Source organism: Apus apus, chromosome 19 (assembly GCF_020740795.1).
Source record: "Apus apus isolate bApuApu2 chromosome 19, bApuApu2.pri.cur, whole genome shotgun sequence".
NCBI lineage: Eukaryota > Metazoa > Chordata > Aves > Apodiformes > Apodidae > Apus > Apus apus.
In genome coordinates, this window is record NC_067300.1 from 7,925,255 (window position 1) to 7,952,673 (window position 27,419).

Here is a 27,419-nt window from a genome sequence, read left to right on the forward strand (position 1 = left end):
TTTGCAGTGTCCTGCAACCCCAGCCCAGCTCCATTGAGGAGGGGGTGAATAGGCCATCCTAACCCTGAGGGGACTTAGTGAGCAACTTAAGGAGTGAGATGGGCTGGGAATAGGGCAGGGCTGTGCACGCACACACACACACACAGAGCTGCAGCATAGAGCTGTTCAGGACAGGGTGGCAGAGGGTGGGCAACAGCAGCTCTGCTTTGCTGTAGGACCATGGGAGGTGCGGGGGGGTATGGGGGGGGGGGGTGGGTGTGCCCACTATAGCCAGGAGCAGCCAGCTGCAACGTGCCCCCATGACCTGCCAGCAGACACCTGCTGACTTGCAGCACGAGCCATTTTGCAGTCAACCCTGTGCCCCATGGCCTTGCCTGGCATCACTCAGGGCTCCAGTTGCATGGCGAGGAGGGACATTGATGCTGTACAAAAGGATGTGCAATATCAAAAATCCTCTTTATAAAAGAAAATGCAACGCAGCACTAGAAAAACCTTGTGTCCCAGCTGCACTCATCCTCCCCAGGGCTCCCCTTTGAGGTTTGCTTTTCTGTTACCCCTTTATACAGCTGTTCAGTGCGTCTCAGCCCACAGAATGTAGCAATACATTCTTTCCTCCCCCCGCCCCATTTTTTTCTTTTTCAAAACTCTTCCATGAATTTAAAAATAAAGTTCTCCCTGCTGTTAAAAAGCCCCTGCAGCAGCAGCGAGGTGTGATGTGATGCTCTGCTCCAGGCTGGGAGAGCCTCACACGTCGGTGCTGATGCTGCGGCTGCGGGAAAACGCTTCCCGCATGGCCGAGAGCCGGTTGGGGTTGAGGGCCTGCAGGTTGGCCACGCTCACCGGCAGGTCCAGGTCTTCCTGGCTCACCGTCTTGTAGCTCACCCGGTCGCCCCCGTTGTGCAGATCCTCAAGGGGTTCCTGCAGGAAGAAGGTGGGGGGCTCGTAGGGGGTGCAGCTGGGGCAGCTGGGCCGGCTGGGTGCCGGCTTTTTGCCGAAGGGTGAGGAGGCGTAGAGGGACGGGCCGTTGGTCAGCACTACGTTGCGGTTGCAGTGGAGCGGCGGGATGTGGGAGTGCACGGCGAAGTCGGGCTCCTCCTCGTCCTCCTCGGACTCATCCTTCTTGCAGCAGTAGTACTGAAACGGGATGGTCCCGAGGGGCCGGGGATCAGCCGGCATCCCAGTCCACCCACCCTGTCACCCAGGGGCTGCTCTGCACGCCAGCCCCCGGGGACAGGCAGGCAAGGGGGATAGGGGGCTGCCCCCTGGCTCCCCTCCCTGCGGCAGGTCCCTTTGGGGCCGTGTTCCCCCCCCCAGCCTCACCTGGAGCCTACAGTAGCAGAGGACGGCGATGATACAAAGCAAAATGACAGTCGCTAATATTCCACCTGTGATGACCACGGTCCCGGCTGTCATCCGCCCTCTTCTCCATTAACAGCCTGCAACAGGAAGCACACGGGGTGACATGGGCTGGTGCTGGGCTGCAGGTCCCCAAAAGCTCTCACCGCCTATAATGCGGTATATAATGCGCCTATAACATCTTACAGCCTATAATGCATTTTCCCCATTAAACAATGTGATATTTAAATTTGGAATAACCGGAGCTGCTAAGTAAGCCTTTAATGACTGCAGGGACAGTGGTGGAAAGTCCCTGCTCCTGGCCCATCTGGGCTCACCCAGAAGGCAGTTGCAGTGCATCAAGCACAGTCCATGAGCCCCACAACACCAGCACGAGTCTTGCCTTGAGCGTCTCTGCCCTGAGAGCTCATGCGGAGGGCTTGAACTTCCCCCCCTTCCATCAGAATAAGATCAAGTTCTTTGCCACAAAACAGGGTGCTGGGGAGAGGCGGCTCTGGCTGCACACACCTGCAGCTATGCAGGCAGTTGCACTAACACCAGCATCTCTCTGCAGCTGAAGCTCCAGCAGCTCTTAGGTGCTGCAAGGGTCAGGCTGGGAACAGGACAAGCACCATAAATTGAGAGAAATCCTACCCTGACCACCTACTCTACAAGCATTGTAACAAAGCTGGCCTCCAACTCACACTATCAGGTTAAACCAAAAAAACAGCCACCCTCGCCCCAAATTACTTCAGCACCTGAGGAAAAGCAACCCTATCTGTCAGGGATTTAACCTGCTTCCAAGGAAAATAAATCTGTGGCATATTTTCAGGCACTTAACGTCCTGCTAAAGTTGGGCAAGTGCTGAATGGATAAAGCAGTATCACATTTTATGTTGCTGCTGAGCAGCACCGTAGGAGGGAAGGTAATTTATAACGATGCCTAAACGCCTTCTCATGCCATGTGGCCATGGGGCAAGTGATGGGCCAAATCCTGCCCTCATTCCTCGGGCAAAATCTTCTAAAGAGGCTCAAGGGGGAGGAAGACAAGGGAACGTTTTGCAAAATAATTCATTAGTGATTAAGGAACTTTGGTTCCTATTTGAAGAGGGATGGAGGCGCTTGGCTGTGGACCTCAGGCTGCACTGGCTGGGAATGCCCATCCCTGGGTCCTCTGATGCTCCTGTTTGCAGTCATGGAGTGACTCTGGGCACTCTGGAGTGGCCAGGTTCAGCCCTGCAGCTTTGCAGGGACAGGCACTGCAGCCATTAGGGAGAACCAGCATCTTAGCAAGCCCCTCGCCAGCCCGAGATGAACGTGGCAGGCAGGGCTGGGGCAGGGAGGGCTCCCTGGCTTCCTCGCTGGTTAATTAAACAGCTGCCTAACCCAGGGGAATAATGAGGGTCAGGCAGAGCCAACTTTCATGCTTATATCCAGCCTAAGTCAGCCAGACATGCCATTGTAGCCACTGCTCCATCCAGAGCAAGATCATTTGCATTTTGCTCTTTTTTCCTCCCATAACATACTTGTCTGATTAAAGCTGCGTACCTGGAAGCGTTAAACTCCCCAGCGTGCAAAGGAGGAGGGAAGCAGAGCATGTGGAGGCCCATAAGCAGCACAATTCCTGTCTAGACCTCCTTTATACATTTGTTCCTAATTTCACGCTCCACAGGCTCCCAGATTCATATATTTAGTAATAAATATCCTGGTAAAGGGAAGTGCTTTGCAGCTCTGCTGTGGTCTTGGAGAAAGTATGCAGGAGCCCTAGTATTAGGAACACAGGCACCGAGAGATGTGGTCCCAGCAGATGGTTGCTTGGCTCCTTCCTCACCCCTCAGTAACGTTAGGAACCCTCAAGCTACTGAGGATGCCTGAATCCCCCCCCCCCCCCACCTCACCCCCATCCAAATCCAGCCCCCAGCATGTCCCCCATCACTGCCAGACAGCCAGGAAGGGGCTGCAGGGGAACGTTAACTCCACACAGGCTGTTTGTCCCCAGCCCAGGAGCCCTTTGCTGTAGGAAAGTCCCCACCCTGGGGCGGGGGGAACAAGTGATGGGGCCAGACGAGAGCTTGGGTGCAACACTCCTCCCCTTCCCCAGCACCCTGCTTCACTCCCCTCCCCAGTGCACAAAGGACAGGTCGTACTGCAACAAACCAAAGACATCATCACTGTGTGGTTGGTCCAGGCTGCTCCTGGATGAGCTCCTTGGTTTTAGACACAATCCCATGTCATTTGCCCACTTTTGCCAGGATGTCTAATTGCTGCAGCTACAGCAGCACCAGCCCTGCAGCAGCTGGGAAGTCCCAGGGTGCAAGTAAATGCTCTTTTCTAGTCCTTGCAGCCTGCAGAAGACACAAGCTGAGCTCCCACCAGCTCCAGCCCTGGACTGGTGGCTCCTTTCCTTGCTAACCCCCTATCCACGTTCCTGCTGGGGGGCTTTGAGGTCACATTGCTCACCAGGAGCCAGGTCCTTGTCAGCTTTTGCTCCCCCATCACTTGGGCACTACCAGGAGGGACCTTCCCAATACACCACAGCCCAGCCCAGGGGTTTGGAGGGAGGTCAGGGGAAGATTCCCATGACCAACAGAGAATGGAACAACACAGAACTGTGTTTGCCAATGCAGAAAGGAGATGGGGGGCGGGTGGGAAGAGAAGTCATCCCAAGTCATCCCCCCCCCAGCATCTTGACCCCTGGTGGGAGAGGCTTCTCCCAGCTGTGCTGGGGCAGCCGGGCTGTGCAGCCGGGCCCTGGGGAGCCTGCGTGGGAGGAAGGCTGCAGAGCTCAGCCCATCCAGGGCCCCGGCCAACCCAGCTAAACTGAAACACTGAGCACCAGGTGCAGGAGCACTCCAGCCACAGCCAGCTCCTGTGGACTGGCCTGACCCTGCCTGCCAAAGCTGTGGGAGAAGGAAACCCAGGGACCCCTAAGGAGACCACTGCAAGGTCTGCTTAAGAGACCCTCAAATGCCCAGTGAAGGGCATCTTCAAGGATTTGCAGGTGTTAAGAACAGTCATCAGGCCAGACCTTTAAATGAATGGCACTTTTGCCCATCCCATCGCCAGGCTGACACGGTCACCCCAAAGCCTTTTGCACTAGCTGGAGGTGCTCTCAAGGCAACCATCCAAAAAAAGAGTCCAGGTCCATCCCACTGAAACTGTGCCTGCACAAGAAGACTGTGTCCTACCTGCAGAGCTGTAGCCGTGGTCTGTCCTGCCTGGTAGCACTGCCTGCCTCCCCCAGCAGCCCCTGGGACCTGCCTCCTCTGCAGCCAGAAGCAATGCAGCCCTCTGTTTAACAAGGAAGCTGGGAACTGCCCTTATTCACCTGGCTCCAGAGGCTGGAGATTTAAACAAAGTAGCCAATCAGGGTAGAAAACAACAATTGGCCCCACAGACATGAAAGCTGGCAGGATTGCTCACACCTGGTACCCCAGCACCAGAGCAGGCAGAAGCTTGGACCCCCATGATAAGAAACACACAGTAATAAACAGAAATGCCCCACACTTGAGGGACACTCAACTCAAACCTTTTGCATGAGACCCCTGGCCCTTGTTCCAGCTGTTCTGCTGGTCACAACAGTGGTCTCCTGTGTGGAGGGGAGCAGGGATCAGCTCTACCCTGTGCTCCCAAATGGTCAAGATGGAAAAAGGAGAGAAAAAAAGGAAAAAAAAAAAAGCAACCCACCCCACCCTTCGCAGGGAGCAGAGGAGGCCAGCACCGTGTCCTGAAGTAACTCCATCCTGCCTGTCTTGGCTCTGCTCTGCACTAGCACATCCACGGCCGATGTGTGCTTGGCTGAGCTGCTTCCCCACCGAGCCCTGCTGCCGTGCGTGGGTGTCCTCCTGCACCCGGGATGGGCCTCCAGGGGGGGCCTGACCCTGCACACCAGCATGGGCCCCCCGGGCAGGGTCCCTGTGCTGCCAGTGCTGACCCTCCTCCAAGCATCATGAGCCACAGCTGGTGGTGGGACAGCTTGTTTGGGCCACTCTGGGGAGAAGACCCAAGGGAAGTACCTCAACAGGGAGGACATTCAGGTTGGGAAGATTAAATCCTACATGGATAGTGGGGGTTAAGCAGCTGTGAAAGGGGGAGGGGGCAGGGTTGAGACTGACCCTCCGTGGTGAAGGGTCACAAGCTCTACAGCTCCTGTCCTGAGTGGGCAATGCAGACATTTCCCCACCCACCCATGCACAGCAAACCTTGATGCTGACACTTTGGATCAAGCTTCACTTCAGAAGAATGGAAAAGAGCTCAGCAAGAGGCTGGAGACACAGGAGAGCACGGGAGGGATGCCTGTGTGAGATGCTGCTTCCTGAGCTGATGTGTCCTGCCACTGCTGCTTTCCACCCCAGAGCTGGGTGCAGGCAGCAGTCAGGACCCAGGACCTTGGCCCAGAGTAACAAGAAATCGCACTATAACAAACTATCCAGGGCAGAGGAGACTGGATCTGAGCTGCAAAGTTTGGGGGTATTCCTGGCTGACACTCCCCTCTTGCCCCCTTGGTGCCACAGCTCTGCCCAGGAGTAAACCCTGAAGAGCATCAGCGTGAAGGAAAACCACTGCCCAGCCAGCAGCAGATAGGTTAGAGGCCAAAAACAGTTTGGTGGCAAATACAGCCTTATTTCTGCATTTCCCCCAGTTCCTGTAATTCTACCCAGTCAATGAATAAGAGCTGGGCTGCTAGGAACAGCCAGGCAGAGTGCCAGCAGAAGACTTTGCTTTTACAGAGCCAGCAGACAGGCAGCTGCCAGAAACACAGGCGGAGAATGTGGCTTTCCATATGAAAAACACTTCCAGCAGAAGGCCTGCACCACTTCTGTTTGCTCTCCCTCCTGACAGCAGCACTCCTGGCCTGGGGGCTGATGCTCTGCACAAACAGCAGGGATTTAACCAGCCAGGCTTGGCAGCAGGTGGGCTGGGGATGGGGCGTGTGGGGACTCAGTGCCTGCAGACCCATCGCTTTGAGAAGATCAGCTGGGAGCTCCTCAACACAAGGACAAGATGAGAAACATCTTATCAGTAAATGCTTCCCCATCTCAGCAGAAGCCCTTCCCCTGTGGGAGCCCTCATATCTCCAGGCACCCCCTACTCCAAGTTTCTTTTGCACATTTTATGAGCGGAGGGCACTTAACTCCCTGCTGTTCCCTGTTTGGAGAATGCCACTCACAGTTTCCCAGGCTGATCTATAGCAGATGGATCCTCCTGGGTGCTGGAGACAGCTCAGAGATCCCTGCAGCCCTGTCCTCCCATCCACATCATGTTATCCCCCATCTCTGCTCAGACACTGCCCCTTTGCAGAGAAGCTCTTGCATTCGGGAGGTGCTTCACCTGCCCTCAAAAGGAGGGTTTGCACCACTATTGATAGCCCCTGGAATAAGGATTTTTGGCAGTGAATCTACGGCACATGGGAGAGGGCTCCACCACCTGGGAGATGCAGCCAGGTCTGGGCCAGCCACTCAGGCTGTAACGCTGCTGTGGACTTTAAAGAATAAAACAGAACAGGGGCAAAACATTTCACACCCACCTGAAATTGCATGGCCCCTTTCTGGTGGCCTCAGAGGCATCTGAAGCCAATTACAGAGGTCACCAATACCCCTACAGGGGTCACTCATGGCCAAAGTTTCAGCTAAGCCTGCAGTGATGCCTGTGGCTTCACCCCACATCACACCCCCAGCCCTCCTGTCCCCTGGGACAGACCTCCATACTTCATCCCACTGATGTCCAGACCAGAAACAACACATTTCCAAGGCAATCTATACACCATCTATATATTCATCACTGCTGGATAAATTATTCAGCAGACAGGACATTGCTGGAATAGTGCTGAGCTCTGCAGAACAGGATCCTGGCAAGCTCCAGGCACCAGCAGTAGCTCAGGGCAGGCTGTGCTGGGGAGCAAGGCTCATGAGACACCTGAACACGGCCAAGTGCAGGAGGACAACCCCATGGCCATGGGAAGGTGAAAAGAGCTGGGTGTGAGAGAGACCTCTCCACCCACAGGCACTGGCTCAGTCCTGGTTTTAGTGTCCTAGCAGCAGAGTTAAGCCTGGAGGAGCATCAGGCTAACAGGCTGATACGGGGATGTATCCAATCATTGATGTAATCAATCATAACTCAGGATAAACTCCTCCAGGGGACAGCAGGGGTTGGGGGCTGTTCCTCTCCTCTATGCCTGGCCTCAGCTCAGCCCTTTACAGCTACAAATATCTCCCCAGTGCTCCCCAGAAAGTGGCAACAGTGGGGCTGAGATGGGGACAGTCAAAAGTCGCAGTGACCTGCGCTCCTTTGGTCTGCTCGTTATCATCCAAAATAATGATACATAATCATGATATGACATACCAGTAAACCTCAGAATTTTATAACCCAGAGTGTTTTGTTAAATACTGCACAACAGCCCAAAAAATCCTAGAAAAGACACTGCTTTTCTGATAAGTTGGGTAAGTTTTGTCCATGCGCTGAGGACACACTGTACTCGTTTCCCTGCTGGCAGCTCTGAAACTCAGCAAAGGGGCCCAGGCTACTCAGGAGATACATCCTCCAGCAACAGCCTCTCCAGACTTCAGGTTCTCCTGAAGCAGAAGTTCATGAGACGATTAGGGATTCCCTTCCACCAATTACCACTGTTACTTTTCAAATCAGAGATTGGCTCTTCAGCGAGAGGCCTGAATTTCCAGCACACTTAAGCAGGCTGCCTTCAAAGCACATTGATTGAGGGGGTGCCAGCACACCAGAGGGAATATGTGCTCTGCAGTCATGAGGGAATAATGTCATTTAATACAATCAAATCACACCTAATGAAAAATAACATTTGCACAGCTCACCAAAGAGGCATCGAGGCTTATTAAGCACAACTCCAGGCATGAGTTTAAACGGCTGCAAATGCTAAACGGAGTGAGTGAAAGGGTCTCCCTGGGAAAGCAGAGGGGAAAATGCTGAATTACCTGGATGGTGTGTCCGCTGCCCTTGGGAATGTCCCCTTCCAGTCCCCCTGGGGCCATCCTGAATGTGCTGCTATTTCCATCCCAAAGGGACAAGAGAAGGAGTTTGGAGCTTGCAGACACTGGAACACCGCCTGGAACGAAGCAGGGTATATTCACCCTGTTCTGCTCTGCTGGAAAACTGTGCAGCTACATCCTAAAAAGTACCAAGACGGATGCAGGTGACACTGACAGGGATGCTATTGGCATCACCAGGGATGCAAGTGACATCGACAGGGATCAGTCAGGGAAATGCTGCAACTGGGGGCTCGTGCCCAGCCGGGCTCTGGCAGGATTTGACAGCTGCTGTCAAACCACGCCCAAACAAGCACAGCCTGTTTAAGGACCAGGAATTATTTCCACACATCAGCTGGAGAGCAGACTGTAATCCCAAACACACATAAGCAGTCTAAACTCCTTCAGGAAAGAAAAAAAAAAAAAAAAAAAAAAGGAAGGAAGGGAAGACAGGCTGTCTTTCCACCCAGCATCATTTAATCGCCTCTTGAATTATTTTACTTCAGTCAGCCTGAGATATTAGCATCAGAGAGAGCAGGTTTTGGTATTTGCAGCTTGAGATAAGCCACTGCAATCACTGCTGAGTGGGAAATAAAGCAGAGCATCCACCCACCTCTGGGACTCCTCCTGGCAGGGCAGTTTTGCAGGCTGGAAGCATCCCGTGGCCAGCCTGAAAAGCTTGGGTTAGCTTGCTGAGAACCAACAATAAATCTTCCTTCTGATCAGTACTTTTTCCTGCCCAATTCACTGAGCAGGCATCACTCCCTCTCCACCAGCATCCCACGGGAGAGCTCACCCCAGGCCCCAGCAGGGCACACCCTGCCCGAGGGCAAAGCCCCTGGAAAAGCCCTCGTCTTCAGAAAATGCTGCTGAAATCATGCACCAAAGGTGGAAAAGGGGGAATTTCTCCTTCTGAAAGAGCAGCTCTTTCCAGAATCACTCCATTCACCTGGATTTTGAAAGCTTTGCAGAGTGAAAACCAGCCAAAGGGCCTGATACAGTTGGGAGAGCCCCATGGCTACACTGGACCCGGTGGTCACTGCAAATGTCCTGGGCTGCAGAGGAGCCACTGATCAGGGGCTGGGAAGGAATGACTCCTACAATGCACATTTCCAGTAAGCAGTAAATCTAACAGCTTTGCATTTCCAAGAGGTAGGAACACAGCTCCACGAGAAGGACCCTCAGCAGATTAAAGTCTTTGTGAGCTGCTCAGCTCTCTCACCTCTGCTCAGGATTTATGGACCCTGGGGTGGAGGCAGCTGGGAGCACCAGTTCCTTGGTGCTCACCAAATGCAGCAACCTGGGAGCTCCAGGGACCACCCTCCATCCAGCCACAGAAATGGGCAGGATGGGGACCAGCATGTCCCCATGACCTCTGTCCTTGTCCCTCAGCTGTGGGTGGGTGGCTGGTGACCAGCCACACACTGCCCCCCCAGCACCCTGCTGTCACATGCCACTTCCTGAGCTGCCCTGGGCTCCAGCTCTCCATGCAACCCATTTTTTCCTCACCAGTCTCCACTCCTCCACCCTTGTGCCATAAAATCCCCGCAGTGTGACCTGAGCCTGTGCTTCCAACTCCAGGTGCTGAGTGACACTGGGTGCTGGCTGAGACCTCTCAGCATCTCCCAGGGATGAGCCCTCAGGGCTGCATGAACAACCGCTCAGACACCAGCAGCCCCATCTGGGATCTCCAAAGAGAGAAATGTTCATGCCTTTAAAAAAAAAATAATAAAAAAAATTAAATCCAAAAAAAGGGTAGGGAGTTTCCATAGCTACAGCTTTACATCGCTCTGGCAGAGGCTCGGGTTCAACCCGTGAGACAAGAAGCAAGCAGAGTGTTTTTCCCACTCCAACCCAGCAAGGTAGTGTGGTGCATGAATAAAGAAGTGAAGAGCAGAGAAAGAGCTCAGTGACTTTGGAAATAAGGCGTAAAAGTTTAGGACTGGTATGTGAGGCTGCCCCTGGTGCTGTGCTCCCTGCCCTGCCTGGCCCACCGTGGGTATGGGGCATAACTGGCATGTGCAGGTGGGGAGGGAAGGGGCCCTCACAGCCCCTCTCTCTCGTTAGCACAGCGAGCATGACAGGCACCTTCATGCTTTATGTGGTTACAGGCCAAAAATTGTTTAATTTAAATGATTCTCTGCGTGGAGCTCCCAGGGCTGGACTTCCAGAGAGACAGGGAACAGCACACACGGTGAACCTGCAGAGATCCAGTGCTGCTGCCAGTGCAAAATCACTGTCCACAGGACGTGGGCACCTGGGACTTGCCTTGCTTCATGTCCCTGCCTTGTACAACACAACATCACACACTTTGGGTTGGTGTCAACACCGTGGCTCTTGGGGAAGGACACACACACTCACAAACCTGATGATCCGGATGCAAAACCATGCTCTGGTCGCTAACAAGAGGGAGATAGTCTTCCTCATTGCTTGTGACCAGGAGTTTCCCTACAGGCAGTAAAATCTCCTCATGTCATCCTCTTTAATAAGGATTTATCATTGCTGCATCAGGGGAATTAATACAGACCGTCTGAGAAGGTAATTTGCAGATTCTTGGCAGCTTACACTGAACTGGTTCCAGTAATTTTTCCTTTTTTCCTCACCTTAATTCTGTTACAGCTTTTCCTGGGAGATGAGAGAGGAAAAGATTTAACTCACAGGGAAAAAAAAACCCCAAAAAAACCAAAACACATAAAAAAACCCAAATCCAGAACAACAAAATCATCAGCAAAAAAAGCAGAAAGAATAAAGTAATTCGTACAGCTCAGCTGAAAACTGTCAGTAGGGGAATAAAGAAACAGAGAAAAACCTGCACACAAATTGCTCTACTCAAACCCATGTGGGCTTAACAGAGCTGCTGGGATCAAATGTTTGAAATATTGACAGTTTCCAGGGACAGCATCTTTCAGACACCAACACACTGTGATGGATCTTCCTGCCCAGCGGCAGCGCGAGGACACGAGCCCTGTCTTTGAAATGACTCCTCGATGCTTGAGAGGCCTTCGAGAGCATGTGAGGTTTCTGCTCCTCACACCCATGCTCTCTCATCTTCTTGCCATCCCCAGGAGCCAAAGCAATGCTACTCCCAGCACCCAAGGGCATGGGAAACTGAGGCTGGGGGGACTAGGGGGGTCCTATAGTTTCTGCTGGCGTTTGATGCCTGCAGGTGTCAGGCTCTGCACTCCCCCGCTGGGGAATCAGATCATGCATCCCCTTAGGGATGCGTGTGCAGAAATGCCTCCATCCACCCCAGAAACCAGGAGCAGACTCCCATGCCCACGCTGCCACACTCCAGCCTCCAAATCTCAGCTAAATTTCACCTTTCTTCACTTGCAGATTTAGCACATTTTGCTTGAACTTGTCTGCTCGGGAAGCAGGTACATTATATTTGTGATAGCACTGTCTGCCCTGGAGCTCATAGAATCATAAAATCACAGACTGGTTTGGGTTGGAAGGGACCCCAAAGATCTAGTCGCACCCCTCTGCATGGGCAGGGACACCTCCCACCAGCCCAGGTTGCTCCAAGCCCCATCCAACCTGCCCTTCAACACTGCCAGGGATGGGGCAGCCACAGCTTCCCTGGGCAACCTGGCCCAGGGTCTCACCACCCTTTCAGTCAAGAATTTTTTCCTAAATTCACTGCCCTGTGCCTGGTCAGCAGGTCAGAGCCCACAGAAAGCCAGGCACCCACCTCACGACAGATGTTAACTGTGGGAGATGCCCCTTGTGAGGTTAAACAGACCATGGGACTCCTCTGGGGATCAGGAATACATTCCCTGCTGTTTCAACTCATGGGCCTGCTTAAAAACCAGCCACTGCTCCTGGCCTTGGCAGCAAAGAGACTGGGCAGTGCATGGGAGCCCAGGGGTTTCTGCTGTGACCACAGGACACTTGAGTTCTGCTGCTGGTTGGTCTAAGTAAGACACCCTGAAATGGCACAAGATTGTGCTCTCCAGGTTCCGTGGCAATGTCAGCATTCCTACCAAACAAAGCACTTTTGCTTCTCAGGTTCCTGCAAATGTTCTCATTTGTATTCATTTGTGGAAATCATCTCTTTCCGAGCAAAACCCAAGCATTCCTGAGGCCAGGCAACCCTAATCCTCTGCAGCCAACTGCACTGCCTTAGCCCAGCAATATCCATGCTTTATATTTACTACCAACCAAATCAGACAGTATTTTAAAGACCAACTCTTTGTCTGCCAATCCAACAATAACACATTTACAAAGGTATCCAGAGAGCAACTAAGATTGTGCTTGTTTTCTTAGAATCACAGCCTTGTGTTCCCTATAACCTATGCTGCTTTGTTTAAAAACACAATAAAAACAAAGATGTGATGCCAGAAACACGAGGGAAAATGTGTGCAACCAAGAAAACCCCATTTTCTGTGGGCTGAATCTGCTCCCACGAGCTACCGTGAGAAGCAGGAATAACTCTAGAGAAGCTGGTAACACTAAACTGTTGCAAATCAGAAAAAGCAAGCTGGAACTGTCTCATTTCATTGCATAAATATTAGGCTTGTCTTTCTCTCAGGGAGCTATACCTGCCCATGGGATGTGACATCCAACACTGCCCAGAGGGGATACCTGCAGGTTTGGTGACAGCTGGATCAGAGAGGTCACCTGGAGGGGTTTGAAAACACCTTTCCAGCCCTTTAATGCATTCGGGGAGGGAAAGGGAGGGTTGGCCCCACTCTGTCTCTGCTGGGGGCACACTCTTAGCAGAGCTAAGTGCCACAGGCAGCACCCAACCCACGCAGCTTTTTGCCCATTCCTGTTTCCACAGGAAAAGGCATCTCAGAGGAAACCCACGGGACAGATCTTAAGTTTGAATTATTCCCCCAGCCCCTTATTTGTGTAATATAACAATAAACCCACAACAATTGCCTAACAGAGAACCCCAAATCAACAGTTATTACCCATCCCCTTCTGACTCCACTCCCACTCTCACAGCACCACTGTTTTCCCCCAGATCCCATCACTAATCTTTCCAGGGCTTAGCTACCCAGCAGGTGACACCAATCAAACCAAGACACCTCCTTTTCCTTCCACATCAGAGCCTTATGAACTGCATCCCTGCAAATCCCTGCTCGCAGAAGAGTCAAGGAGGGAGCCTGACAGTGAGGCTGTGCATTTCCTAGGCCTCCCTCCTGCAGCACTTGCTCAAAATTGAGCCTTTGACAGCCTTGATACTGTATTTTCTCCCCAGGGAGGGGAGTTTAGCTTCGATTGCCACAAAAGGCATCGTGTCTTGCTATGTAACTCACGTATATGTTGTTAACTGAAGAGTGACAACATGCACACGATTGTTCTGCTGATGCTTTCTACAGAAAAACTTAAAGAGGAGCCAAATTGCAGCAGCTATTTGCATCAAAGGACCTGCTACTGGCTGTCAATCACTTTAAATATTTGAGAGTTGGTGAGGTTTTTTTCTTAAGCAAACCCTGCAAACCATCCCATGGTGATTGAGGGCGGCACCTGGTGCTAGAAGGACCTGCTGGGCTCAGTAGAGTCAAGGGGACAGCCCCAAAAGTCTGTGGAAACTGGGAGGAAGAAGGTACATGATTGCCTGTGGGCAGACACCCCTTAGGACACCACACCACACAAGCTCTCGTTTTGAAGGCAGGCAACAAGAAGAAGAGAGTTAATGGTCTGATGAAGTTCAGGCAGGAGGACCCTTGACAGGTCTTCCAGCAAATCCACCCTGAGAGCAAAAGGAATCCTGACATGAGCCACATGGCAAAGCCCAGACAGCAGCCCTGCCTCACTGGGGAAGGAAACAGCTCAGGAGCAGGGAACTGGGACTGCACTGTCCCTGACGGTCACCTGGGGAAAATATGGTATCATTTCCTAGGGAAAAAAAAACAACCCAGACAAGCCAGGGGAGTAAAGGTGGAGTATTTGGAATGAGAATGAGCCAAATTATTTGCAGGTAAGTTGGTTTTCCTGTGGGGAATGGTGCCTGTAAGTGGATGCCTTGGCAGAGCTGCCATGTGCCTGCTGTGACGCAGCCGCTTTGGGGACTCGTGTGGCTCTGGCCTGGGAAGTCCCTCAGCTCCAGACACGCTCTCACAGCAGCACAGCCAACACCTGCCTCGATGGAGCCCCTGTTTCATCCTTCCCAAACACGTCCAAGGCATCTCTCTGCTGTGATTAGTGCTGGTTTATGGATCTTGGAATCTCGAGACATTTGGATCCGCTTCAGTTGAAGTGGCTCGAGCTGAGGAGAGATGGTGACTTCTGAACTGTCACAAGGCTCTGGCTGTCCCCAGAGGGCTTCCACGCAGCCACATCACTCAGCAATCTGGCTATTTATCTTTCCCCTGGCAGCCAGTTCCCCTTCATTGATGTTTCTGTGTTTTAACCTCCAACGGTCCAAAACTTTCTGTGAGTAAAGAGACAACCCAGCTTTGACTGATGCCTGCTCCGCAGGTTCAAGCAGAACAGGCAGTGCTCCAAGAGGTCACTTTTGCTCATGATGGTCCAGCCTGGATTTTCACATAGCTCAGGAATAAGGGACCACTCTTCACAGGAAAAGATGAAACCCCAAATGACTTTTCCTCCCACTATGCTAAGAGTCCTCTCCACCAGAATGAAAGGAAATCCCAGCCGTGTTGTGCACCCACCACTTGCAATTCCCCCAATACAGTGAACTTGTGAGCTTCTGCAGCTCTAATTGTTTGATGAACTTCTACAGAGAGAAAAGCCATAGCGTGGCCTTTACCCTCTGCCGAAGAGAGGCCGACCAGGGCAGCCTTGGAAGAGCCTAAGCAGAAGAGGAAATTTCAAGAAAAGCCTACAAGGTTTTTCACCGAAGCCTATTTTTCAGGCTGGTAGCTTCCAAGTCTTATCTCAACACCTAAGTTTTCCTAATTGGTATCTCAGGGACTGACCTGTGGGAGTGCAGGGCTGGAGCACCAGGAAATGAACAGGAAAAGGCAGAAAGGGAGTGGGCAGGCTGGGGTGTGTGGGCTCAGAACAGCTCCCAGCATCTCTGAACATCTCTCCCCTGGAACTCGCTACCAGGACTCCTCAGGAGCACTGACACAGCCTCATAGCAGCACCAGGTGAGGATGAGGAGGGCTGGAGCCAGCACCTGGGTCAGGATGGTCCCGCTGCAGGCAGAGAGCTCTGGTGCACTCCAGGACTCCATGGACACCCCCCAGTCTTGCTCCCCCCCACCTTCCTCATAGAGAAAATCAGTGGTGAAACAGAAAGATGTGGGAGACGTGATGTGATTTCCTCCCTGTCACGGCTCTCTGAGGGGCATGAAATTAATGGTGAGGAATTAATTCTATTTGCCCCAGGGCCAAGGTAAGAAGCCAGGAGTGATTTCTGCCAGGAGGGCACGCAGATGCAAGGCTGGTGTGAGTGACAGCAAAGCCACATCTCTTCCCTTCTGCCACATGTGAGCAGCATCCTTGTCACCGAGGCGAGGGAAGAGGATGACGACTGGCACCTTGCTCTGCCAAAAATTCACTCGTCCTTCTTTTTCTTTCTATTTTCTTTTTTTCTATAAGGAGGCTATTAGCTGAATGGGGACATGATGAATAAAGATGTGGGCTGCAGCATTTCCCACAGCCCCCCTCTCCCTGCAGAGCCTCCCGCCCTCATCTCAGGTGCTCAGAGGCAGCTGCTTTAGCCACCACTAATGACATCTATTTTCTTTTCAGAGCCTCAGGGAGGACTCCTGCCCTTGCTCTCCCTGCTCATGTGAACCCTGCTGCCCTATTATACTGATCTGAGACTTTTTTTTTTCCAGTTCAGCTGCTGGTGGTCTCCCTTCCATCCCCTATTTGTGCCCCCCAGCCTGCTCTTCCCCCAACCAGACCTGCATTTCCCAGGCTTGATCCAACCAGCATTGAAGGAAAAGAGCAAAACTCCTCATGTTTTCAGGCTGGATCAGGTCCCTGGCCTGGCTAGGATGGGCTGAGGATTGCCTGGGGGCTTCTGGTAACTTTCCTTTAAAATGTCCTTCAGAAAAAGGCAATTATCACAGTGCCATTAAGGCTTTCCCCATTGCACGGCCAGATAACTCCCTAGGAGTCTTTTGAAATAACCTTTAAACAATAGATCCTGTCTTGTTTACTGAATGTTCCTGAAGCCAACAGCAATGCGTCCAGATGTCACCCGTGTCTACCATAGGCCTAACTATTTCTGGAAACACACCAAAGGCAAATTGCTTGGATAATGTCAGATATTGCTGCCGAGAGAATGTGACAAGTTTCCATCTCTTTGGAGCAGAAAGATGTTTCCCAGGGCGGCAGAGCTGCCTGTACCCTCATCTCAGCCCCATCTCCCCACAGTGTCCCAGTCTGCAGCCCACCCAGATCCAGTAAAAAATCCATACACCCAGCCACATAGGATGGGGAAAAATCATCCGTGTTTAGATTTTTACTTAAATCATCTCTGTTCCTGTCTCCCCTCTGTGCTGCCACTGACACATCACTGAGTTCAGGGCAGCCAGGTCCTCCCTCTGGTGCCTTGAACTGCTATTAATGGGTCATGGCTGTTATTAAGCTTTCCAGGGAGAAATGAGTCCAAGGGTATTTCAAAATGTTGTTATGACTTCTAATTTTGCTCCCTAACCTTTCCAGCTGACCTCTGCCCAGGGCTGTTCTCAAAGGGCTTGCAGGTTCCTGAAGTCCCAGCCTTGTCTGGGTTGGCCTCAGCTGGGATCTGAATGTGGCTGGAAGGTCTGAAGAGAGTCCATCACCCAACATACTGTCATCTCTCTGCTACTCTGCAGTGCTGGGATTTATGCTTATTTTCTCAGGCAAAGGGTGAACCAATCCTGCCTGCTCTAACAGATTAGATCGTGAGGGGAGAAGGAGATAACGGACAATGCCACAGGAAGAAGAAGTGTAAATTAGAATGGGAATGAGTTGCAAGTTCACCTCCAACACCTGCCACCTCTCCTCCATCCCTTCCCTGCTCTTCCTCAATGTTAACCATCGCATCACAGGTGGTGGCTGTGGAAGCCCTGCCAGCAACAAGCACCTCTTCGCTGGCCACATCCTTATCCATATCCATGACAACACAACAGGCAGGTGCCAGAACACGGTGGGTGACAAGGTACCAAGTTATCCCCAGCACAAATCCAGCCCATGCAAATGGAAAGGTCTGAGTTAAGTAAACACATTACAGCTTGGCCAGCTGCAAAACCCCTCACTGCCCCCTGTGCTGGGCATTGAGGACATCCTGATGTGCCCAGACATCAGGGGCAGAGACTTGTCTAGCCTGTGAGGATGAAGCTAAGCCCTCTGGGCTGCACAGAAATGCCTGTGGGTGTTATGTACCTTTACCTCTCTGGATCTGGCCCCCAGGAAAACTTTTTAAAGTTCCTGAGTGGGATGTTGAGGAATGGCTGTAGGGTCAGGAGGTAGTCTGCAGCTTAGACATGGGAGTACCTTTGGAAGGACTTGGGTCAATATGCCAGAGGGTCCTCTGTCTCTTAACCACTTCTGAACACGTTCTCCTTAGGTTGCAAAGCCCGTGAGACCAAACCTTCAGGCTTGACTCCTGTGTCACCTACATGAGGGTTTGGAAACATTGCTGCAGTTGCAATGGAAAAGGATCAGGAAGAGACATGACAGCTAGACTGATCTACCAGGCTTTGCTGAAAAACAAAGACAGAGGAGATACAGCCAGTAACCACAGCACTGGGAATGTTCTGCAATGTTCTCTTGTGTCAGGTGGGCACAGGTGTTGAAGAACTGCCTGTGTTTGTAATCTGTGATCACTGACCAGAAAACAGAAAGAAAAAAACATTCTTTCCTTCCTTGTGAGAACCAATGTACTAAGGAGTGATAGATCAACATTAGCCACTTTCCAGGAGATTTTACTGAAGTTCTTTATATCTTCTAAACACCAGCACCTTTTCTTAAGAGGTCCTGTCATCGATCTGCACAGAAATCCTGACAGGCAGGGGAAGGAGGTTACACTTCTAATTACAGCTGCACGGTCTTCAAGGTGTTTGAAACCTTTTTTTCCCCAACTGGCAAGAGTAATGCATCTTCCTGCTCATTTCAGTCAAGGTGAAAACCACCCACAAAAAGCTACAAACAACCTTCCATTATTCAGACACAACAGGGCCAGAGCCTCCATACAGGTGTGTGGATAGTTCAGGCACTTAGTTCATGCAGAATTTATGCAAACTATTTTCCCTTAATAGCATTATAATTTAGGTGCTTACTCAGCGAAAACAAGATACAATTACTAAGACCCCCCCCAATTCTGGGTACTTTTGCTCAAATAAGGTTACCCAGGAGCACTGCCTGACTCTGAACATTGGGATATCCACCAGGTTTCCTAAAATGACAGGCATCCATCAGGAAAGACTGAAGAACATGGGTTTACCATCTAGGTTTTATGCTGATTTCACTGCTCCTTTCAGGCTAGAAGACAATCTGTTGAACCTCAGAGTCTTCTCTTACCTTTAATTTATTCTGTCAGAAAACTGTCTATCTTAATGAGTATGAGCACACCCCCACTACCTTCCAAGTTTGGTGATCTGTTGTGTCAAATCTAAATAATCCTGTCTGAAACCAGTCGGTGTGGGGAAATGAAAAGCCATCTTCCCTTGAGGGATTTCTCTCTCCCTCCCACAGCCCCCCCAGAGCCTGCAGACTGCCTGTAACGTACCAAACAACCTCCATGTGCTTCTGAGAGTACAGACCTAAACAGCTGCTGTATTAACCAAACAGTGACAAAAAACAACCTACAGATAACTGTGCTATCACCTTCCACGCGTTCAGCTCTGGATTCCTCTCCATCACTGTTGCTTCACTGCATGTGAGCCAGGTTTGCTGCCTGAGCCAGGACTGGGGGGGTCTCTACAAACTCATCTGGATGGAGTGGGGTATTCCTACATCCTTCAGGGCCAGGACAAGAGGTAGAACCAACCTTTCACGCATGGCTCCAGGTGAGATGCCCAGACAAATGATCACGAGAGGCCAGTTTCAGCTCCAGGCTGAGCATGCAAAGGAGGACAAGCCATTCCCAGGGCAGAGAAGGACACGGTCCCCACAGCCAGGCAAGGCACGGGATGGGGGCAGCCTTCCCACCCCATCCTTGAAAGATGCTTTCACCACCTCCTTCACAGGCACTGCTTTGAAACTAAAGATGCTGCAGGACCAGGGAAAGCCAAGCCTGGAGCATCCGTATTTTTTACCCTGCTCTAAGGTAGTGGGACTTGACCAGTTCCCCTGAGACAAGGCTACCAGGGAGCAGATGCTGTACAGTTCTCTGTGTCCCTATTTGCTCCGTCTCTCCCCTCCAAACCCCTTCCCAGCCCCAACTCCAGCCGCCGGAGCTATCCCTGCCGCTTTCCTCCTTGCAGGCATCCCCCCGGGACGCGGAGCTTCGCTGCGGGTTCCCCCGCAGCAGCGATCCCTCCGCTGCTGGAAAAGCGGTTTAGGATGCACGGGCAGGAAGGCGGAGGGGGGAGAAGAGAGAAGTAAATAGGGGGGGAAACCCGCAGAAGACCCCAGCGTTAGAAAAGGCCGGGGAGAAGGAGCCCGGACAAGGCGGGGGAGGGTCCGTCTGCTCCGCGCCGGTGCCCGCTCTGCCCTCCCCTCTTACCTGCAAACGGGGGAATTGTGCTGGGATGTCTCAGGTGAGGACCGCGGCTCCCGAAGGCTCCGGCTCGGAGAGCATCGATGCAGGGAGGGGGGGGGGGGGGGGGGGGTGTGTGTGGAAAAAAAGGGGAAAAAATTATTAAAAAAATTTAAAATATTAAAAAAATCGAATGCTAATAACAAAAGCAGGCTGAGCAGAGAGGGAAGAAGGCAGCTCAGGGTGCCCAGCAGCCCCGCCGGCAGCAGCCACCCTCCTCTCGGCACATGGCCGGGCCCGGCTGTGCGGGGGAGCGCTCCCGCCCTCCCCGCCCCGCGCCCCAGCGCCAGCGGGGCCGCCAATGACGGCGGAGCCGAGCGGAGCCCCCCCCGAACCCCCCCTTGCCCCGCACCGGGGCCGCACGGGCAGCGGCGCGTGCTGCCGGCCACCAACACCCCCCACCCTCTGCACACCCAGCCCCCCAAATCCCCGCATCCCCCCACTCCCGGCGGAGGCGGCCACGCATAACCCCCCCCCCATCCCACCCCACCCCACCCCACCCCACCCCATCCCATCCCATCCCACCGGCAGCCCCCGGGATGCGGGGCAGGAGCGGGCACCGGCGCGGGAGAAGAGTGGGGCTGGCCCCACTGAGCCGGGTCACCCCCCACAGCGGAGCTAGGTGAGCACCTCTCAGAACCAAGTCACCCCCCCCCCCCCCCCCACGAAGCCGTGTCATCACCTCACGGAGCCGGGTCACCCATCCCCCCCCAACATCCCTGCCATCCCCCAAGGAGCTGGGGACACCTCAGTTTGGCCGAGGGAGCCTCCATCCCTGGTGCTGGTGCAGGGAAAGCAGCCCAGCCCCTGCAGGTACTCCTGGGACCCAAGGCAAACCCCCCCATATCCCCCCTGTTTACCCCCATGATTGTCCCGGGGCATTTTATGTGTGTTGTGACTTTATCCCGCACTGTGTTTACCAGGAGCTGCACTGAGGTTTTTTGCTGTTTGCTTCTGGTGGCAGCCAACCCTGAGGAAAGGAGCATCTCCTCTTCCCCAGTCTGTGCCCAGCCTCAGCTACTTTAGAAGTCCTCCTCCACAGCTTCCTCTGAAGGTGCTGGCACTGTGCAGGGCATGGTGGGCACCAGCACTGGTGGTGATGCACAAGGCTTCGTTTGTGTCAGGGTGATTCTCACATCCCAGAGCTGAAAAACAGTCAGCCTTTGACAACAGAACCTGGGGGGTAAAACCTGGTGATTTAAGTCACCGGAACCCCTGTAGCAGGTGGGCAACATGCAGAGGCAGCAGCACAGAAAGGACTGTCACAACCACGCAGGGAGGTCACCCCCCCTCCCCAGGCTGGTGTGACAGGGAAGCACAAAGTGCCCCAGCTTGGCCTTTGCAGTCCCAAAGTCATTCCTAAGAGCTAATTTAATTTTTCTCTTTGGCAGTTGTAGCTCATTGATACTTGTTCTGTCCTGGTTGACTGATGAGAACTAGTCCCTGGTCCTTTTATAGTACATCTGCTCTTTTTAAAGATGGTATCACTTAGAGCCCTCCTTTAATCTATAGAGGGGGAAACAGTTGCATTTAATTAATTGCTCCCTAAATAAACTAATTACTGCCAGTAATTTCAGCACACTTTGCATGCAGTTCAAATGTCTGTGCAAGAGAACTGAAAGACAACTCACCCAGCCTGATGGCAAGAAATGAAAGCAAAGGGCAAAATATAGTTTATCTTCAGGGAGTCTACTTAAGACTATTAATATTTAATTATTATAGACTGTATTGGTTAGTACTGAGCTGTGTCATGGTTGCTGTTCAGTTTTGCTTCAAGGGTGCTTGGTCTATGTGCAAAAGATATTGAAAAGCTATGCTAGGAATAAAAAACACAACAGCTAATTTTAGCTGTTTATTACTCTTAAGAGTCAAATGTCATTGTCTAGCAATTTATCACTGTATCTTTGTTCAGAAATATGAACAACAGAGGTTCTTGGCTTGGGCCATTTTACTTCAGCTGCTATGCCTGGACTCCTGTGCTGCAATAAACAGCCTCCTTGATTCCCAGTGAATATGTCACAGCAATTCTCCACTAACCTGAGCCCAGGACAGAGGCAAGAAAACCCAATGTTATAACAAGGACTTTGCAAACACTTGGGCTGCCTCGAGAAAGTCTAGAGCTTGTTTTCTGGACTAACACAAGGTCCACTTACTCTAAGAGCAATTTTGTGAAGATTAGCTAACTATAAAGGAGATAAAGGCTCTAAAAATACATTTCTATATTGGAGGGGTGTGCAGGAACTCCACTGTCAGCTCGGTCTTGTCATGCTAGGGGCTGTACAAACACAGAGTGCAAAAAGCCATCATCTCCTAGACTTTGCAACACAAATTTTTACAGAAGGAAAGTGTTAATTAGTACCTGCCATTTGGGAGCCAGCCCATGGCCTCGAGAGGTGGCAGCTGGCCAGCCACAACTTTTATCAACCCCTCTTGCTGTTTGGGAAGTGTCCTGTGCCTGCCAAGTTTGTGGGATAAACAGACCAGCAGCAGCCAGGAGCCAAATCATTTGTAGGTTTTAAGTAGAGTGTTCAGGTTATAATTACCTGCTTTCCTCCACCACTGCCACGGGGTTATTCTCACTGTAAAGCCTGGGGGATAGTGGTGCCATTTCTGGATTCAAGCCTCTTGCAGCAACTGCAGTTTGGTGAACATGACACAGATTGAGTGCATGGCCTCTCAGAGAGGCAAAAATCCCCACTCAAACCATCTGAAATAGAGTAGCAAAGGGTGCTTACTATCACTAAAAGATCACACTCTATCAGGGGAACAGAGTGTTAGGGCTCTGATAAACCTCCCACACGTATTTTGCAGGCACAGGCCACAGACCTTCTGCCCATCACAGCCCCTGGGAGCAGGTTTGGATGCAGCAGCCGGTGCAGACTTTGTCATCACCTGCCAAAGACTCTTTTTCCATTCCTAAGGGCAGGGCCTTTTCCTTTGCTGCTCTGTGGCATTTGTTTTTTTGCCTTAAGTTCCCCAGCAGTACGTAGGACCCCATGTGTGCAGCTTTGCAGGAGGAGCTGTACCTGCTCCTGGTGCCAGCTGGTCCCCATGGATGTGCCAGGCCCTTTGCTCTGCTGCTTCCACGTGGTTATGCAGGTGCCTTCTCTCCTTGAGGCCAAGGCTGCCACATATCACTCCGAGAGGCTTCTGTCCTTGAAGGTGAAAACCTCAGAGTGCTGAGGGGTGCACCTGCTTAAAACAGTTAACAAATCAAAAATAGCAAGAAACTGCTTCTTAAGTAAGTGTTTTTCACCCAAAGAGATCAATTACCCAAGGCCACAAATCCGTGTGTCCCACACTTGCCATGTTAAACATCCCCAGCCTGTGACCAACCCCACTGCTGCTCCCAGGCAGGACTTGCCTGACACATCATGTCACCTCACATCCATCAGCTCATGCCTCTGCACCCAACATGATGTGCCAGACTTGCTGGAACGTGATCCTGCACAGCCTCTGCTCCTGCTGGAAATGCCAACAAAAGGAAGGGCTGAGGGAGGCAGGGATGAGTTCAAGGATGCTCAGAATGGATTCCCTCATGGCCCTTTACACAGGGCAGTCCTCACTCTGGAGGCATGAGTGTCAGGGGGCCATGAGAGGAGCTGGGGGAATAATCCTTCCACAGGCATCTGGACCATGGTGGGAAGAATGCAGAGCCTTCTGCTCCAGCCTTGGAAAGCCAAAGAGACCATATCTCCTGGAAATACCTTCCCCTGCAAGCTTATTGACCCCTTTAAGATTGTCAAGAGTTTAGCAAGGCAAGCACTCCCCAGCTAGAAGACATGTTGAGTTTTCTGAAGGAAATAATATTTATTCACTACTTCTACCCTTTTTAGACCTTCTGCTGACTTGTCTGTTACAAACCTTAAGCATGCAGGGCCTGCAGCTTTTGCTCATTTAATGTGCCAACCCTTTTGTTAAGCTGATAAGGCTCCATCTTCAAACTCCCCAGGCTCTTTTGGCCCCGTGTTCTTGCCTGGATTGGCTCCTCTTGATGTTCATCCTGGCTTGCTGTGTAATCTTCAGGAAGCAGCTTAGTGCCAGAAGGCAACAGCTAGAGGAAAAGCAGCAAGAAAGGCTGGCATCAAAGAGCAGAGCCCCATGCAGAAGGGCTCAGCACCAGCCCACCCCCCTGAAAACTCACATGGCAGACAGCCTTTCCCCTGGGCCTGTGCCCCAGATTTCAGCTCCTTTTGCTGTGGTTTCCTACCAGATCAAGGAACTCCTCTTTCCCACTGCTCCAGAGACACACGAGTTCACTTCATGAAAGATACGATGGGTCCTGCTAAATTAGAGATAACAGCTAATGCAGGGTGACCTGCAGCTGAAGAGCAAAAACTGGATTTGCTGTGGATTTAAATTATAAAGCTGGTCTATCCTTGCTGAGTTTGGTATTCTCCACCACATGTCAGAAAATGAAGCATGGAAAGATGTCTGCTTGGGCTCACAGGGAGAGCGACAGGAGAGAAAACAAGTGGATGAATGGTTGTCCCACAGTGAAGGGCACCTGAAAGGCCACAAGGGACTTGAAGCAGGGATGGAAACTGGGAGCTTGGGGTAGCAACTGCTGGGAAGAGAAAAGCCATGCCCATGGTAGGACTGAAGTGAGCTTGTCATGGCTCTCTTGCAGAACAAGGCTAGAGCAGGGTTTATCCTGCTTGGGCATCTTTTGCAGGGACATGTGAATCTCTGCTACACTGCATGGAGATGGTTATTGCAAAGCCACTTTATTTATGGTGTTTTTATTGGCAGGGGAGTGGGAGTGCAATACAATTTTAGCCACTCTGATGTCTCTGTCTCCCTTACATCCCACCTCCATTTCTAGTTTGGTTTTTGTTTTTTTTCCTCTTTAAATTACATGATTCCTCAAACCATACAAGGGACTTTCTGTACCTGAGATGGTGTAAGATTAGCTGGATGGTCTCTGCTGAGAGCAGGCTCAGGTGTGGGCAGTTCTGGCAGAGCTGATGACTGCCCATCTCCACCACCATCACCAGTCCTGGCCCCCACCATCTGCAAGCAGCAGGATCTCCTTGTGCATGGCAGAAATCAGGGGGCCAAGATCTGCGTGAAGCTCCATTAGGATGATCTTGAGCATGAAGAATAATGCACTTCTCACCAGGGTCTGCAGGGAACTCTTGGGCAGGAGCAGGGGCAGTGAGCAGCCTAGCTAGCAACACTCCTGGGATCATTTCAGAAAGATTCTGTTGAAGATCAGAGGGAGTCTCCAGAGTTACCAAGTCCAAGACCACCACTCCTTCATGCTCCACTTCTCAAAGCTCACACAAACCTCTCTCACCTCCCACTGTCACTATCCACTGGATCACACAAACCTTTACAATCCAACCCAGAGAACACTTTTGTCTCTTCCTTCCCTTTTCAGACATTTTGGGTGTTTGTGGCAATCTCTCCTGTTTATATAACAAAGCCACAGCCCCGTGTTTGTGGCACCATATCCATGGTAACCCTAATATAGCATGCACAGGCACTAGATCACATTAGGTGGCTCAGCTGCAGCAGCGCTGGGGAGGGAATTTCTCTGGGATGCTGAGCTACACAAGCAGCCTGGTGGGAAGGGGTCTGGCTGCCTGGCAAGGCAGCACTTCCCAATGAGCAAAGGCTGCTCTCCTTTCCCTAACTTGGGCAAACTCAGATTTGCAGCCCCAGCGCCCTCTTGGTGCATGACAAACCAGTGAGCAGCCTGCAGACCCCTCCTTATTTGTTATGGGAACAGGTCTGAGCAAAGCGATCCTTTTAAAAGGATGATAAACAATTCTCCTGTCCCTGTGAATGTATCAGACAGTTCATGTGAACCACGGGGCTGGTCCAGACTCTGTGACTCTGGTGTGAAGGGTGGATCTGGCCAGGGAAATCACACACAGTGTTGATCAGGGGGCCCCTGGGACCCCACACAACTGCCTATCCAGTGGAGCATCTCCCCTACATGCCAGCCTTCTCTTCTCCCTTCTCATGCTGCACCATGTCCAGCCTGAGTCAGACCCTGCCTGACCTCATCACTGAGGCACATCAGATGCTGGTGCTGGCTGGCCACGGAGGGGCTGGAACATCAGAGCCCCCGAGGGAAGGAGAGCTGCTCCTGTGGAGCAGGCACTGAGCTTCCCTTCCCTCCCTGCCCTCACCCAAATTGAATTTCCATTTATGTTAGTGAGGCAATGGATTATAGCTCGGAGGGGTGCTGCCTGCTGCAACCCCTAATGTGCTGCATCAATTTGGTTTAAACCTACTTACCTGTAAAGTCAGTCCTTGTTCCAGGCAGGCAGCCCTTGCCGAGGGAGGCAGCTGCTTCCCCCCAGCTCCCTGTCACAAATGTCAGGCACTGCTGCTTGCAGGGCTCTGGAAAGCAGAGCTTATCTCCCTTTAGGGCTGGCTTTGCATCTGGGCTTGTCAGTGGCAATGAAAGGCCACGGTAGCTTTAGCACGTCGCCAGGAAGGTTTGGACGTGCAGCTCTGCAGAAGATGGGGCCAGCAGCACCAGGCAGGGGATTAATGCTGCTGCTGGGCCTGGGGACACATCTGAGCACTGCTCACTCAACAGAGCCCTTCTCCAGGGGCTGAAGGCATGCTCCATGTCTTCCCTGTGCATCACTGCATCCCTTAGCTCTTTTTTTTTTTTTGGGGGGGTTGGCAGGCTCTGCCTGCAGCAGGGCAAGGTGGGTGTGGGGACATCTGAGTCTTGTCTCCAGCACAGGATGGTCCCTGTGCCACCACAGTGGAGCCAGCTCATGGGTGGGCAGAAAGGCTCTGCTCTGCTGGAGGAAAGGGGCTGAAGGTGCAGCTCCCATCCTGCAGCCTCCTGGGGCTCCCAGCAGCCGGCCCAGGGGAAGCTGCTCTGCTGCAGCCCTGAGAGCTGCGAGTTTCGGAGTCAGGAAACTGGCATTTCTACATCTCATTGAAGTCTTAAAATAAACACCCAGAGCAATGAGCGGAAAGCTGGATCCTCGCTCCTCGCCTGGATTTATGAGCAACGACTGAGGAGAACTGAAGGGGGAGAGAGAGAGAGAGACATACATAATTTTTTTTCTCTTTAAATAAATTTGCACTGCTTATCTGTGAAGTTCAGCTGTTTTCAAGCTGACCTGCTTATGTTATGCTGTTCCACCACAAATTTCTTCTGTACAGGCAAGCTCAGGAGCTCCGCATGCACATGCCAGCAACCTGGAGGTTTATCTCCAATAGATGGAGGGAGAACTCATTAGCTAAGGACCCTATCCCACCCCCCAGGGAGGATCCTTTGCCTTCCTGCCGTGCTGGCAGCTCAGCTTCTTTCCCCGAATGATGAGGAAACAAAGTCAAGAGAGGAAAAGTGGGTGAATCTGTGCTCAGAGGAGGTTAGAAATGAAGCAAGGCAAAAATCTGTTCCCAGGGGATTTTGTAAAACAACCAGATGTCTACCCAGGTGGCCAGGGCTGGAGGACAAGAGATATCCATCTGATGATTCCAGACAAGGATCACAGAG

The 27,419-nt window shown here is 52.0% G+C and overlaps 1 protein-coding gene across 6 annotated transcripts in view; it reads right to left on the reverse strand.

Moving 5' to 3' along the window:
- Positions 1 to 246: 246 nt before the first annotated feature.
- FAM163B (family with sequence similarity 163 member B) overlaps positions 247 to 27,419 on the reverse strand; it is a 34,765-nt gene continuing 7,592 nt past the window's right edge. Inside the window, exons 2-11 of one of the 6 annotated variants that reach the window (XM_051636830.1) lie at positions 24,087 to 24,227; positions 23,807 to 23,996; positions 22,969 to 23,134; positions 22,486 to 22,649; positions 20,863 to 21,087; positions 19,910 to 19,972; positions 9,887 to 10,954; positions 8,279 to 8,409; positions 1,321 to 1,436; positions 247 to 1,134 (exon numbers count right to left, since the gene is read on the reverse strand). In XM_051636830.1, coding sequence (XP_051492790.1) covers positions 745 to 1,134; positions 1,321 to 1,413 — 483 coding nt within the window. In that variant the 5' untranslated portion in view covers positions 1,414 to 1,436; positions 8,279 to 8,409; positions 9,887 to 10,954; ... (4 more) ...; positions 23,807 to 23,996; positions 24,087 to 24,227 and the 3' untranslated portion in view covers positions 247 to 744. Of the gene's footprint in view, positions 1,135 to 1,320; positions 1,437 to 4,522; positions 4,676 to 8,278; positions 8,410 to 8,942; positions 9,392 to 9,886; positions 10,955 to 19,909; positions 20,007 to 20,862; positions 21,088 to 22,485; positions 22,650 to 22,968; positions 23,135 to 23,806; positions 23,997 to 24,086; positions 24,228 to 27,419 lie in introns of those variants that run through there. The other 5 variants (XM_051636832.1, XM_051636829.1, XM_051636833.1 and 2 more) reach the window with 5 other exon arrangements.